General features: G+C 30.8%; 1 protein-coding gene across 3 annotated transcripts; it reads left to right on the top strand.

Moving 5' to 3' along the window:
* The first annotated feature begins 1,270 nt into the window (after positions 1 to 1,270).
* Positions 1,271 to 13,934, top strand: LOC117687125 (uncharacterized). Of its 3 annotated transcripts, none has more exons than XM_066070655.1 (8): positions 1,271 to 1,406; positions 2,318 to 2,545; positions 2,836 to 3,087; positions 3,309 to 3,446; positions 11,119 to 11,256; positions 11,773 to 11,913; positions 12,050 to 12,155; positions 13,230 to 13,934. In XM_066070655.1, exons 1-8 carry the CDS (start codon positions 1,343 to 1,345, stop codon positions 13,369 to 13,371), a joined length of 1,209 nt encoding a protein of 402 aa, XP_065926727.1. In that variant the 5' UTR covers positions 1,271 to 1,342; the 3' UTR covers positions 13,372 to 13,934. The 3 variants fall into 3 exon arrangements, with proteins under 3 accessions (XP_065926727.1, XP_034319205.2, XP_034319206.2); XM_034463314.2 differs by having other exon boundaries at positions 13,221 to 13,934; XM_034463315.2 differs by lacking the exon at positions 12,050 to 12,155 and having other exon boundaries at positions 13,221 to 13,934.
* Positions 13,935 to 14,769: the final 835 nt, after the last annotated feature.

The raw sequence follows: 14,769 nt of genomic DNA, 5'->3' as shown, positions 1-14,769 counted from the left end.
GGTACTATGAATTGTGGGTCAAAATTTACTGACTCCGAAAAAATATATCGGATCAATGTGTAAACGTTTGTGACGTCACACGATTATTTTTGATTGAAAGTGTACTGAGGTGAACTTTAGAGGTAACATTGACTGTATGTCGCTTACATCGTTATTGTTTTTACTGTCTAAATTTGTCTTGCTGATTTTCGTGAGAGTGTGAAGTGATAAAAATTGCCATGATTACAAGGAACTACTGGGACGATTAAAACGATGCATTACTGGTCCGATTTACTGACGCCAAAAAAATCCGTTGAATGAATGTGCAACTAGTCCGAATTTTCTATTCACACATGCCTTGCCGGTAGAGCTCGCTTCGCGCCGGCGCTGCGCGCCGGCGAGCTGCGCTCGCTATTAAAAACAATTTTACAATCATTTTTGTTAAAACCTATATTTTGTAGTTTTTTATCTTGTAATTTGACTATGCCAAACAAAATATAAAAAATTGCACCATACGGCTTAAAGCATGAATATAGGGATTTTAAATGTTGCTAAGTTGTTTCATTCATTATTTTTTAAGAGTTCTTGTAAATCCTTCACCCTCGCTTAAAAAAAAAAATATTACGTACCTAGGTAAATGTAAATCAACGCGCAGATCTAGAGGGAGAGAGGAAGGCCTACATGCCGTATTATGCAATTCTTGCCACTAACATTAAAGTTCTATAGAGAGCTTTAAAACAAAGATTGAAGATAGTAAAAAGCATTCTGAAAATAAGTATGTAAATTAATATCACTTAAGTGACATAATATCATAAAAATGACGTTAAAAAGATTTACTGAATGAATCTTTCGATCGAAATTCTTACGCGTGGAACAAAATGTGCATTCTTGAATTAACAGGTAGAACTGTATTTAATGTATGTTTGCATCTCTTAAGGCAAATGAATTGAAATAAAATCGAATAAAATGTTATATAAATACTAAACCAAAGCTTCAAGTTTTTTAAGAACTACTTATGCAAGCGGAATGTGTGCTCACGTGGAAGCATTTGCCGAATGCTTCATATGGACACAACAGTGACCGACCGAAGCCGATCACAAAAAAGAAAACATGCGTGTTATTTAAATATATTTATAAACAAACCTCAAACCCAATTAATTAATTAATTAACATGGAAAGGTGTATGGATCAAAATCAATAGCATATATATATGCGTAAACATTGTAATTGCATGAATGAATGCATATCAAATGGAAACACTATATGTCTTTTAAAACATATTTGACCATTGAACCTAGATATACAGGCACGCTTAACGACGTAGTTTGATTTTTCACTTCCTTGTCTAAGAGAATCATTTTCAATGGCTTTTATTTCGTTGTTTCTGATATTTTCTTCTAAACTGGTTTGTTTAGTAACATCTTACGGTAAGTTGCATCTTCAAAAATCTTGTTTCTTTCTAAAAACATTATTTTCGGACATGTACGGGTTGTATCTATACTGAAATTTGACAACAGGTCGACTGGTATATAAATATGGTCATATTCATTGTTTTCCTCTTAGTATAAAGAGTATTCAATTCATATTTTATTATCTGCTAGTGTTTTTGGTCAACCAAAAATAAATCCGTTTAAGTTTTAATAAGAATTGTTTATATGTATTCATTTGACACTACCGAGTGCATGTATGCGTGCAAATATATCAGTTCTTTTTTTTGTATTGACATGTTTTATTTAAATACTTGTGTTTTGTTATTTGTGCTAGTAGCTTTGTAAAACCATTGTATGGCATGTCGCGACTTGTTTTGAAGACTATTTAAACAATTTTAAATAAAAATATTTGTAATGTAATATATCATGCAAATAGTCAATATTCAGGAAAAAGTGCCATTTTAATGATTTGTTTGCTTCTTTCTGTCATATCCTATAAATTGACACTTTTTTTTATCCCTAAGAAAGTTTAAAAATATATTGTTTTCAAAATGAGACTATACAATGTTTATCGCGGCATATGTAATGCATAAATCAAGAGGTTCATTTTCAGCATGATAATAAAATTTATGAGCATAAAACAATGTGGAATTTGATAAAAAAAAAAGTTGACAGATCATTTGAGAAGAAATTGACCCAGTGTTTGCCTTTTTATACGCTTTTGATTTGCTCAAAATTTCTGAATTTACTAGAGTGGAAGAATTTAGGATACTGTTTTAATTTAAAATAAAATTTCGTGTTATGTAAATCACATTAATACATAGTTTAATTTTATTCAGAGAAAAGTGTTTGTTATCAAATGTAAAGGAAAAATCCAACCAATTTTTTGTACCTATTTCTGTTGACAGAAAATATTGCGTTGCATAAAGCAGCATGGCAACAGTATCCATACCCTAATAGGTCATGGGGAGCCGAACGTGCTGTAGACGGACGGTATACAGATCTGTCTGCTAATGGAGGACAGTGTACAATATCAGAAAACAATCGATCAACAGCAGAATGGCGGGTAGATCTGGGAGGAGTACTCAGTATACACCACATCTTTATACAGTACAGGACGGATAATGTCGCCTGGAGTAAGCAAAAGATCTAGATACATATAGAGAATGTACGGATACATGTATTTAGGGAAGAAACCCTGACTAATCTTGATATGGAGAAAATTGTGTGACTTGGTGAACCAAAAATTCAATAAGCTGATTTACAGTAGTTTATTACTTTTTTTTTTGGAAATGCATACCGTCTCGAATTGTACTCTGTCTTTGATATTAGTTTTTTTTCGTTCAAATGCAGAAATGAATTTATATAAAAATATTTATTACTATGCTTGCACATTAAACCAGTTTATCCTTCATTTTTCATGAAGACGAAAATAACGGATACACCGGTAGATTCTTAGGATTTTCGGTATACATATCGAACAAAACGGACAAGGATGACGGGATATTATGTTTCAAAGACACTTACTATACCAAGGCTACGATACCTATTCGTGCAAACATAATGTGTATCACACATGGTAGATACGTCATCTACTACAACAACAGGACTCACCCTCCGTTTCCTCCTGGGTATTCTACCAACGCTTTCAACGAGCTTTGTGAAGTGGGAGTGTATGGTAAAGAACCATTTTTTAACGTAAACGAACATAATGAACAAATCAAAATAGTTTGTGATGCTATTATCCATAATGAATTTTGTAAAACTGTTAAAAACGTATTGTGCGTACAGTGTACATAATTATACCTTCTTTTGCAAAATAATAACTGAGATGTACATACATAGACAGTGTTGTTATGGAATCCGTTTTTTTTTCTACTTAAACTGTTTTGTAATCAGGGTGTCCTGTAACGGGATATTACGGAGATAACTGTACAATACCGTGTCCACAGAACTGTCAGGAAGGTCACTGTGATATTGTGGATGGAACGTGTTTAGGTTGCATAGCAGGTTACATAGGATCACGATGTAATGAAGGTACAAGTTTCTTTTCAGCAACTCGGTCATTTAATACTAAAAAGTTAATAGCTGCGCCTTAAGGCTATCAAAAATCACTCGCTCATTTCTTATTATAAATATCATTTTGATCTATAGAGTACGAATGGAAACAACTCAAAACCAGTGTTCATTGATTGTTATTTTTAAAATAGAACAAAAAATTCATAATGCATTGTGCTTTAAATTTAGAATGATGTCATGTTTCAGACTTCGCTACATTGTATAGATCAAAACGGTAGGTTCTAAACTGTATTGAATAAGGAATCATTTCTTGACTTTTATCGGGAGATCATTACGGACGGCAAAAGTTCAAATCAAATGTGGGTTAACCAATAATACAGGTCAATTACTAGTGGATCATTTAATTAATTACTAGGATAAGGTCTCCTACCCCCTTTTTTCCTTCTTAAACCTATGATATTCAGCAACTTTGGGTAAACGTTTCAGATTGGAAAAAGAAATATGCTCTGTATAAGTACATGCAGTGATATTAAAAAACCGAGCTGGCCGAACAATAATTTCTCCATTGAAATGTTAAAGAATTTGTGTTTCAACAATAACACTCTTTTCATATTCTAATCGAATAAATCACTTCAATATAAGTATACTAACATTAACGAACATTAATTTATTATACACTTAAAAATAAGGATTAGGATTCTAAAAAAATCATATTGTTTTTGATAAACATAACTAATGTATCATTTTTTCACATCATGTTTATGTACAAACATATGCAATAAGCCAGTTAAAATATGTTATACATTGATCTCCATTATCAATATATATAAATCATATATATTTGTTCGGGCATATCCCAATATACCAGATAAGAAGTATTTGCTGCATACTCAAATAACGGAAATACAGTTTCTACGCGATGAAGTTAATGTCATATTTGGATAATTTAAATCTCCCAAATTGTTAATTGTCGATAATGTCTTATGTGAAAAGAAAATATTCTCACCTAGAATCTGTTTATCAAGTTAGCTGAGAATGCAATGGTTTCTTTTTTAAATATGTTACATTAAGCTACATAAGGTTAAAACAATTGTATGTTGTATATAAAACTATCAACTATTTTGAATAAACCCTGAAGATTTTTTTTCTTCAAAGAGCGTTAATATCAACGATATCAACGTTTTTTTTTTTTTTTTTTTTTTTTTTTTTATTTTCAAATTTTTATAGTATATAGACAGACAGACAGAACACCCCTTTCTCACAGACTCTCACACACAGCAAGTTGGTACAGTAAATTTGTATACACCTATAAATATTTAAAGATACATACAGTACAAATCATCTAAAGAAAAAGAAGAAGATTAATATCTACATCATCATTGATGTGTTAATTAAATATTTATACTGGAAAGAGACAACTCCATGGTGACCATCTCTTAGTAAAGTCTACAGTAGTAAATAGTTTCCTTTCAGTATTGTAATAGGTTTGTAAATAGGACATTAACATTTCAAAACATATCTTTATATCTTTTCTCGACCTTTGAAAAATGAATTTTTTTACTAATATAATAATCAAATTAACTACATGATCCATATCTGGATCACCTAATAGTACACTCTGGATATCAAATGTTATTCTCTTGCCAGATCTATTAAAAATATAGTCTGACAATTTTGTCCAGAGATTAAAGATTAGTGGGCATTGGTAGAATAAGTGCTTAAAAGTTTCAGGTTCCAACATACATATTGCACATAAGTTATTGTTTTTTATCTTAGAAAGATACAAAAATTTATTTATACCTAAAATTCTATGAATTATTCTGTAATTAAACCATACCAGTTCTGTATCTTTTGTGATTAACTTAGAGTTGCAATATATGAGGTTCCAATTAAAGTCTGGTTCGAGATTTAAGTCAATTTCCCACTTAGATTCACATATTGGCCTATGCTGTAGTTTTGAGATAAAAAAGTCATATAATGTTCTTGAGCCTTTTTTATCTTTACACAGAATTATTATAGATTCTAACTGGTACGGTTTTACTACTAATTCATGTGAAAATTGCCTGATACTGGGCCAGGAGCTTAATATAGCCTTTTTTAAACCTTCATATTTAGTAAATGGTAGCTTAACTAGGTAATCATTGGTTATTTGTTCATAACTAATAAAGTTCCCCTGCTTATCCAGCAGATCATATAAAATATAAAAACCCTTTTCATATAAAGACTTATAAAAAATATAGTTATTTTGCACACTGATCTTCTCATTAAACCAAAGTGGTTCTAATAATATATCATGTTCACATTTTGGCTCTATAGAATCCAGAAAATCAGCAAAGTAAGAAAGAGTTTCTTTCCAAAATAGATTTGTTGTTGAATTAGTTTTTTGTTTAGAGTACTTTGATCCAAATTGTGTGAGATGAGCAGTGTTACAATTAATTACTTCATTGAAAAACATGGACCATTCCGAATTAGAGTGAAGAAGCCTTCTTATCCAAGTAAGTTTAAGAGATTTTATGTATGTATCAATATGAACCATTCTACATCCCCCTTTATCATAGTCCAACTGTAAAGTTTTCCTAGAAACTTTATCAATTTTATTACCCCAGATATATTTATAGAAAACTTGCTCTAATTTTTTAATCCACTGAGAGTTTGGTTTAGGTAACACTGTAAATAAATGGGTAAACTTGGATAAGAATAAGCTTTTCACAACTGTAATTCTGCCAATAGGAGAGATGTTTCTCTTTGACCATTGTGTTATTTCTTTTTGTACCAGATTAAATTTCTCATTAAAGTTCAGATGTTCCATGTTTTCCAGATTAGCTGTATAAGTTACACCTAAAACTGTAAAAGGTTCATATGTCCACTGGAGCCCAGTATCTTGACAAAGGAAAACTTGACTGTTAATCATGGATCCTATCCAGATTGCTTTAGTTTTGTTAATATTAGGCTTAAGCCCTGAAAATTTTGAAAACTGGAAGAGTAGGTCGAGAGCAGACTTGAGAGATTTTTCTGATCCATCTAAAAACAAAACTGTGTCATCAGCATACTGTTGTAAACAAATTTTTTCTTTTCCTATTTTAATACCTTTAATATTTATATTTTGTCGTATCATGTGTCCCATGATTTCGACACACAGGTTAAAAAGATATGGAGAGACAGGGTCACCCTGTCGACAACCCCTTCCAATTTCAAAAAATTCTGAGAAGATCCCATTCTGGATAACGCATAATTTTGCCTTATTATATAATACTGATATCCATTTGATGAGTTCATGACCAAAGTTAAAAAATCTTAACGTATCATACATAAATCTCCAAGATATGGAGTCAAAAGCTTTTTCGAAGTCAATAAGTAAAATCATTCCTGGAATTTGTTCTTCTTTAGTGATGTGAAGAGCATCATATATAAGCCTAGTATTTTCTCCAATAAACCTATCTTTGAGGAAGCCCTTCTGATTATCATGAATTAAAAAGTTTAAGACTGTTTTTATTCTGTTTGCAATGCATGCTGATGCTATCTTATATGTAACATTAAGTAAAGATATAGGACGCCAGTTACTCAGGTATTCTCTTGGCTTAGTTCCTTTTGGTAGTATTGATATTATACCTTGTTTTTGAGTTATAGATAATTCCCCTTTACTAAATCCAAAATTTAATGATCTAATCAAAAAGTGGCCAATATCCTTCCAAAAAAATTTAAAAAATTCTGCAGAGAAGCCATCAGTACCAGGGCTTTTATCATTTTTCATTCCCTTCAAAGCAGCAAGGGCTTCCTCTCTAGTGATAATACCCTCTAATTTACATGACATATCATTATCTAATAAGTTAACCTTTGTCTTATCAACTATTGTACTAATATCAACATCATGTAATTTGTTATCACAACTGGAGTACAGATTTTTGTAAAAATTTTCAATTTCCGACAGTATGTCAGATTGATCTGTAATAGTATCACCATTGCTCTGCACAAGTTTGTTTACTGTTTTATTTACATAATTTCGTTTTTCTAAACTTAAGAAATATTTTGTAGGTTTTTCTCCATGCTCAATCCATTTGAGTTTTGTTCTTACAAATAATCCTTTGATATAATCTTTTCGAAAATCTTCCAGTTTGGTTTGAGCAATGGATAATTTTTCTAAAATTTCTTCGGAATGATCAAAGTTTCTTAATTCTTCCAACCGTTTAATTTCTTCTTCAAGGAGTTTAGTATTCTCATTTCGAATTCTTTTTTTATTAGAACAATAACTTATTGTGATTCCTCTTATGCATAGCAATAGTTGTTCAAAAAAGGATTGGTCATTAATAGTGAATAATAGTTGTTCGTCCTGAATAGAGGTGACCATTAAAGGATTGAAGGGAGGGGCAATATATTGCGCTTTTATTTTTGATAATGTGTCTTTAATTAAATCAACATAAGTTTTGTCATGAAGAAGTGAGTTATTAAATTTCCAAAAACCCTTTCCCTTTTCGAATTTAGAAAGAGATATGTCAAGTTCAATCATTGAGTGGTCTGATCTATATCCAGGACTAATATCAGCTTTGTCAACTAAAGACATCAGCTCACTAGAAATTAAAAAATAATCTAGTCTAGCTTTTTTAACTGGTTTTGCCTTAAACCATGTAAACCTCTTTCGTTGTTGGTATTTTAACCTCCATGGATCAACCAGACCATGTACTTCTTTCATATTTAAAACTACATCACGTGCTTTTTTGTTGTTAGTATTGACGTAATTGTAATAATCTAAAGTTGTATCTTGGACAAGATTAAAATCACCTGCCATTATAACAAAGTCACCATCAAAATTATCTACTAACTCAGATAAAGATACAAAAAAATCTGGGCTGTCTGTATTGGGCCCATAAATATTTGCCAGTAAAAAAGTATATTTGTCAACAATTTCGACCTCAATAGCCAACAGGTTACAATCATTATCCTTGAGTACATTTAAGACTTTATATTCAAAGTTATTGTTAAAAAGTATGGCTGTGCCTCTGGCATTTGAAGCACTTGGGGAGATATAAACATCATGCCCCCAGAACGATCTAATTTGTACATAATCATCAGCAGTAAAATGTGTATCTTGAAGAAAATAAATAGAGCAATTTTTTTGTTTAATATAGTTTAAAACGTCTCTTCTTTTTTCCATTCCTGCAAGTCCCCTGCAGTTCAATGACATAATCTTAACACTCATTATAGGTTAAGACATAGTGGATAAAAAAATAATATTGTACACACAGATATATAAATAGTTGTAAGAGTAGTGTACATGTTATTCAGGGGACGAGTTGGGTTTAAAACATTCAAATACTCCACGACTAAGGAAAAATCTATACCAACCTGCGACGCACACACCCCAATAACCAATAATACAGGTCAATTACTAGTGGATCATTTAATTAATTACTAGGATAAGGTCTCCTACCCCCTTTTTTCCTTCTTAAACCTATGATATTCAGCAACTTTGGGTAAACGTTTCAGATTGGAAAAAGAAATATGCTCTGTATAAGTACATGCAGTGATATTAAAAAACCGAGCTGGCCGAACAATAATTTCTCCATTGAAATGTTAAAGAATTTGTGTTTCAACAATAACACTCTTTTCATATTCTAATCGAATAAATCACTTCAATATAAGTATACTAACATTAACGAACATTAATTTATTATACACTTAAAAATAAGGATTAGGATTCTAAAAAAATCATATTGTTTTTGATAAACATAACTAATGTATCATTTTTTCACATCATGTTTATGTACAAACATATGCAATAAGCCAGTTAAAATATGTTATACATTGATCTCCATTATCAATATATATAAATCATATATATTTGTTCGGGCATATCCCAATATACCAGATAAGAAGTATTTGCTGCATACTCAAATAACGGAAATACAGTTTCTACGCGATGAAGTTAATGTCATATTTGGATAATTTAAATCTCCCAAATTGTTAATTGTCGATAATGTCTTATGTGAAAAGAAAATATTCTCACCTAGAATCTGTTTATCAAGTTAGCTGAGAATGCAATGGTTTCTTTTTTAAATATGTTACATTAAGCTACATAAGGTTAAAACAATTGTATGTTGTATATAAAACTATCAACTATTTTGAATAAACCCTGAAGATTTTTTTTCTTCAAAGAGCGTTAATATCAACGATATCAACGTGCTTTGAAAAAAAAACTATATTTATGACTAGGTCCAAAAATTAACGCACTTTGAAAAAAAAAATCAAATTGCGTAATTTTTCAAAGTGCGGTGTAACACTGCCCTCACCTGAGGTTTACCACCCGTGATTAGCTCAGCCGAACAAAAATTATTTTCTATTCTATTTAAATAAAGCAAACACATAATATAGGATAGACGTAGTTAGCCATTTATTAAACCACAAGTTGTACATAAGTCCTTAGGAGGGCAGGTCATCTTCCATAGTAACACCAAGTGGATCCTTTACATCAAAATCAGTGACAACTGTAGAGGATTTTATCGACTGCAACATGTAACTTAATTAATAGCCGAGTGGATAAAGTGTCGGACTTGTGATCTGTACATCCCGAGTTCTAATCCTGTAGGGGCTTTTGTTGTTACATGTACTTACTGAAATAATTATTTTAGATATTCATTTTTTATACCCAAACTGCAAATTTTTCGCTTATTTGACATATGTACAGTTTCTTTATCTTATTTTCTTTTATTATCCAATAATGTCCTATTAATTTGAGTGACGTTTTTTAGGTGTTTTATTTCACCTTAAATACCCAGAATACTACAGTGTGAAAGTGTTACGACGGTCCAACAACCAAAACCTCGCAGGCTAGAACCCAGCATGATTATTGAAGTATTAAAAAATTATTAACTTAAAGATGTGATTTCAAAAATTACAATAACAGTGCGTCTTGTGATTCGGCGCTGTTGAGTGCAAAGATTGACGTATAGCTAGAAATATAACACATGTGATTATAATAGTTTAATTAAGAAAATAATGGTAAAATAACAGTCAAAATCCGTACAGGGGATGTCAGGGGCATATACAGGGTAGTGCAGTGGCTTACAGGGGATAACAGGAGCGCGTAGGCATAGGGTGACAGGTGCTTACAGTGGCACACAGGATATGTGTACAGGGGCGCGCAGGGGATGACACGGTATGCAAGGGCTATATACAGGGGCACACAGGGGATACATGTAACAGGGTATACAGTGGCTCTGTACAGGGGCAAATATGGGATGTACAGGGGATGACAGTGAAAGCACAAGCTTTGACAGGGGAAGACGGGGGATTTTCATACGGACATCGGGTTTTATAGCCAATAGTGTATATGCAATACGCGAACTCCGCTTGTGTCCAAGTAGCGTAATTCAGTTTACACATACAATGTTTTTTTATTTTTTAAATTCAATTACCACGCGGCGTAAAAATGTAATGCTCTTAAACACGCAAAGAACAGACCAAAGCACTGGGAAATAAAATTAAAATATATGAACCGTAAAAAGACATAAATAAGAGTTAGTAATTATATTTTTAACATTGACCTACTTTATTTAATGCACCTTTTGTTCAGATTAGAATTTTTTTATAGCAGATTGAAGACAAATCCATCAAAAAATATATATTTATTCAATTTCATTATTACAATTCTCAACTATTGCAACAGCATACACTGTTTGGGTTCATATCTTCACAGAGTGTGATGGAGGCAAATTTGGTCCCGACTGTAACAACAAATGCGGGCATTGCGTGCAGAATGGATATTGTCATCACATTAACGGCTCCTGTATGAATGGATGTGATCCAGGATATCGTGGAACCCAATGTTTAATGAGTAAAATATGCACGTATTATGATTTAAAAAAAATTAATATTTAGTATATTTCTAAGGAAACAAACATTACATATAATGGTGAATGGCAAATTATTAAGAAAAAAAATTATTATTTTTCAAATAAGTAACTGAAACATTTTTAATTCAAAAATACCGAAGGGTTGAAATTTAAAAAAAGTAAATCATTAAACGAATGTCTTATACTATGTGTTTATGAAAAAAGGAAACATTCGGATATAGAAGGTCTTGTATAGAAATTAAAAATGCAGATCGTTTAATAATATCTTCAAAATTAATTTCAAAGGTATAAAGAAGGTTTATACATTATGTACCAAAAATAACATAGAAATAATATGTAGTAAAATTCAAAACAAGGTTGCCTTTTTTAATTTGCAAATATTAATTTGTTTTAGAACGTTTTAAGGGTATTGTCTTAAAACAATTACTAGTACAATATATACATGATTTTTTACTTATTCTATGCAAGCGATCTTTTCTAATGTTTATGTTCCATAGAATGTGAAACAGGAAAATATGGCATTGATTGTCAACAAAGATGTAGTGCATTTTGTCATACGTCTTGGATTTGTCATCATATAACCGGAGCTTGTAGAGACGGTTGCAAAAGTGGATGGAAAGGAGAACTGTGTTTGGAAGGTAAAACTATTTTATTCCAAACACATTCTTTTGATAAACATGTGGTTTAAGCTTTACGTCTGTATGAGAAATGTGTACTATCATTACTTGAATGGGTGTATTGTATGATACATTGTAACGCAATTTACTATTTCAGTTCAAGATGATGAACAGAAATCTACAATCCTATATGTTCTGACAGCAGCTCTCTCTGTCTCAGTTATTATTAATATCGCACAATTATTCTATATAATCCTACAGAGGTAAATTATTTAGCCTTTTTTTAGGAAAGGTACACTTAATTGTCAAGTCAAGCTGAATGACTACATGATTGAGTAGTTTGATATCATTTGTATCAATCGTTCAATTGTTATATAACTATTTTTTCTAAGTAAGACCATTATACATTCTACGGTAAATTGGATAATTATATCTTTAAAATTATTTCTACAAATTAAAATGTGAGCCTGGCTGGCTGACTTTCAAAAGGCAACAGTTTGCTATTAGAATTTCCCTTTTGAGAAAGAAATCTTTTTTATGACTATAATGCGTGATATGATTTTGGACCATAAGTTGGGTAGACAAGGCACAAAAAAAAAAACAAAAAAAAAAAAAACAAAAACAAAAAAAAAAACCGCAATACCCATAATATTTTATTAATTAAAATTTTCCACATGATCTATATTTTTAATAAACTTCATATTTTGATTATGAATGTTGAAGTAATCTGTAAAACGGGGATTTTAAAGAATGTGTGAGAATAGTCGAATAAGTATGGGCAAAACATGAATTCAATGACAGAATCTTTTTTATAGGTGTCCCTATACCTATATATGTTTGCAAACGTTAGGTTGTACACGCTTAAGTAAATCGAGTCTTATATTTGTAAACTCATTTATAAAAAATATCATTTTTTTCTCAAAATGCAAAAGTCTGTCTTGAAATGGTTACGTCAAAATAGTATTCTTTATCACCCTGTATTGTTTTTATTACTGTAATGACTATGGATCATAAAAGTTGATTTGGGAAATAAGTGAAAAAGATGTCCAAACTATTTTATTTCGTTATTTTTTTCTGTTAATGATATTGCTAATTAATGCATGTTATAATATAAAAATGAAGACATAATCTAAAACTTTAGCGGGGAAAAAGGGGGTTCAGCTATTAACTGACGATATATCTCAAATAAATAAAATCAAAAAAGAAATAACAGATCCATTCTAAATAGACTTACCGTTCTATACTTCATATAATTCATAACACCTTCAGTAGCCATAGAACAAAAAAAAGGTTTTAAGTATTGGTTTATACTTTCATTACTTTCCTAGCAAACACAGAAAAAACCAAAAGAAGAACAAATCATATGAACAAACAAAAAAGGAAAACGTGTTTACACAGGATATTAGTGGGTACGATTCCGTGATTAGTGGACCCGAGGAAAACTACCAGGAAATAGCCGCAGTCACTGCCGATCGATGAACGACAACAATGTTAATAACATTAACTTTTTCACTGAAAACTGATATATTTTATCAAATCCTTTATTTTTAACTCTGTGTATGGAAACTTTACATTTTTGCGTGAAAGGGGTGGAGGTAGAATTTTAGCTTTTAAGTGAATTCCATTATATCTTCTAAATGTAATTCGCATTTACAATGTCAACCCACTGTATTTGATAAAACTTAAAGTTAGACAATATTTGAATTATATATCATTAATGTATAATATATTGTTTCCTGTATACTCAGATCAACAAGATTCTTACTAAATAAAATTGCTTATTGTGTATACCTATCAAATATAGCATCAAATGTATATCACCATGAAAGTGTTTTAAATAATAAAGTAAATAAGTTGCTGTCCAACTGAAACCTGTTTCACAGTCAATTTAGAGAACAGAATATAACTGCAACAGAATATAACTAGATTCTTAAAAATCCTTTTGACTACACTTGTTTGCCGATCTTTTGTATTTTTGTTTTTATTTTTGGGGTTTTTTTGTATTGCGTTAAATAAGACACAAAATAAAAAAAATCAATAGACTTGATTGTTGATGTCTACTTTTTTGAGTTTGACATCTGAAACATGTTTTTATTATTGCTATGATATTTACGTGGTTAACATTTCTTTTTAAATTATGAAATTGTTGATACAAGAAACTTGAATGCAGGTTTGTGAAACAAAATAAAGATAACTCATTTTTCCAAAAAGAACATTCATTCCATTTTCAATCATAATTACAAGACTCTACAAACAACTTGTTAAAATTTTTCATCGTGTCCTTAATAATAGAGATGCAAAGTGTAAACTTGTTTTCTTGTAAGTTTTTTATGACAAAAAAAAATAGATATAGTACATGTATCTACCAATCATGGATCTCACTAAACAAACCGAGACAATGTATAGGAATTAAAACAATAGATCTATGCGACTTTTTTTGTCTATCAAGATGACTGTTATAAAACCCTTTAACCATCTTAACCAAAAAGAGATTCGATAATAAAGGTAGCTTACCAAAGATATTACACAAATTAGTTTTGGTAAACCATACAAATACATTTTTGAGCTCCAATGACACACTTGTTGTATATTAGTTGTCTAAGAGGCATGAACATATTTATTAGCTGACATGTTTCATTATTTGCATTGCATCCAACTTCATTCGAGTTATTTTAATGTGTTGTTTGTAATTTGTCTTCGAATTTCGTTTCAGTCATTTATATAAAGTAAAACAATAACGCTAAACGATTTTTAATCAATTTGCAATGACAGAAATTAATGTTATAGACACTAATGGTATGATATAATGCGTTACAAAAAGATTGTTAATTCAAACTAAATGATATTCATAAACAGATCTTATAGAAATCAATGGAA

This window comes from Magallana gigas, chromosome 1, assembly GCF_963853765.1.
Source record: "Magallana gigas chromosome 1, xbMagGiga1.1, whole genome shotgun sequence".
In the NCBI taxonomy this organism is placed as follows: Eukaryota; Metazoa; Mollusca; class Bivalvia; order Ostreida; family Ostreidae; genus Magallana; species Magallana gigas.
Note: the sequence above shows the minus strand (reverse complement) of the source record. Positions and strands in the feature narration are given on the sequence as shown.

Excerpts from the sequence above, each read along its gene's own strand:
- LOC117687125 (XM_034463314.2), top strand. The coding sequence starts at position 1,343 with ATGGCTTTTATTTCGTTGTTTCTGATATTTTCTTCTAAACTGGTTTGT. Across the intron at positions 3,447-11,118 it reads AGGATCACGATGTAATGAAG|AGTGTGATGGAGGCAAATTT; the intron begins GTACAAGTTTCT and ends ATATCTTCACAG. Across the intron at positions 11,914-12,049 it reads AGGAGAACTGTGTTTGGAAG|TTCAAGATGATGAACAGAAA; the intron begins GTAAAACTATTT and ends TTACTATTTCAG.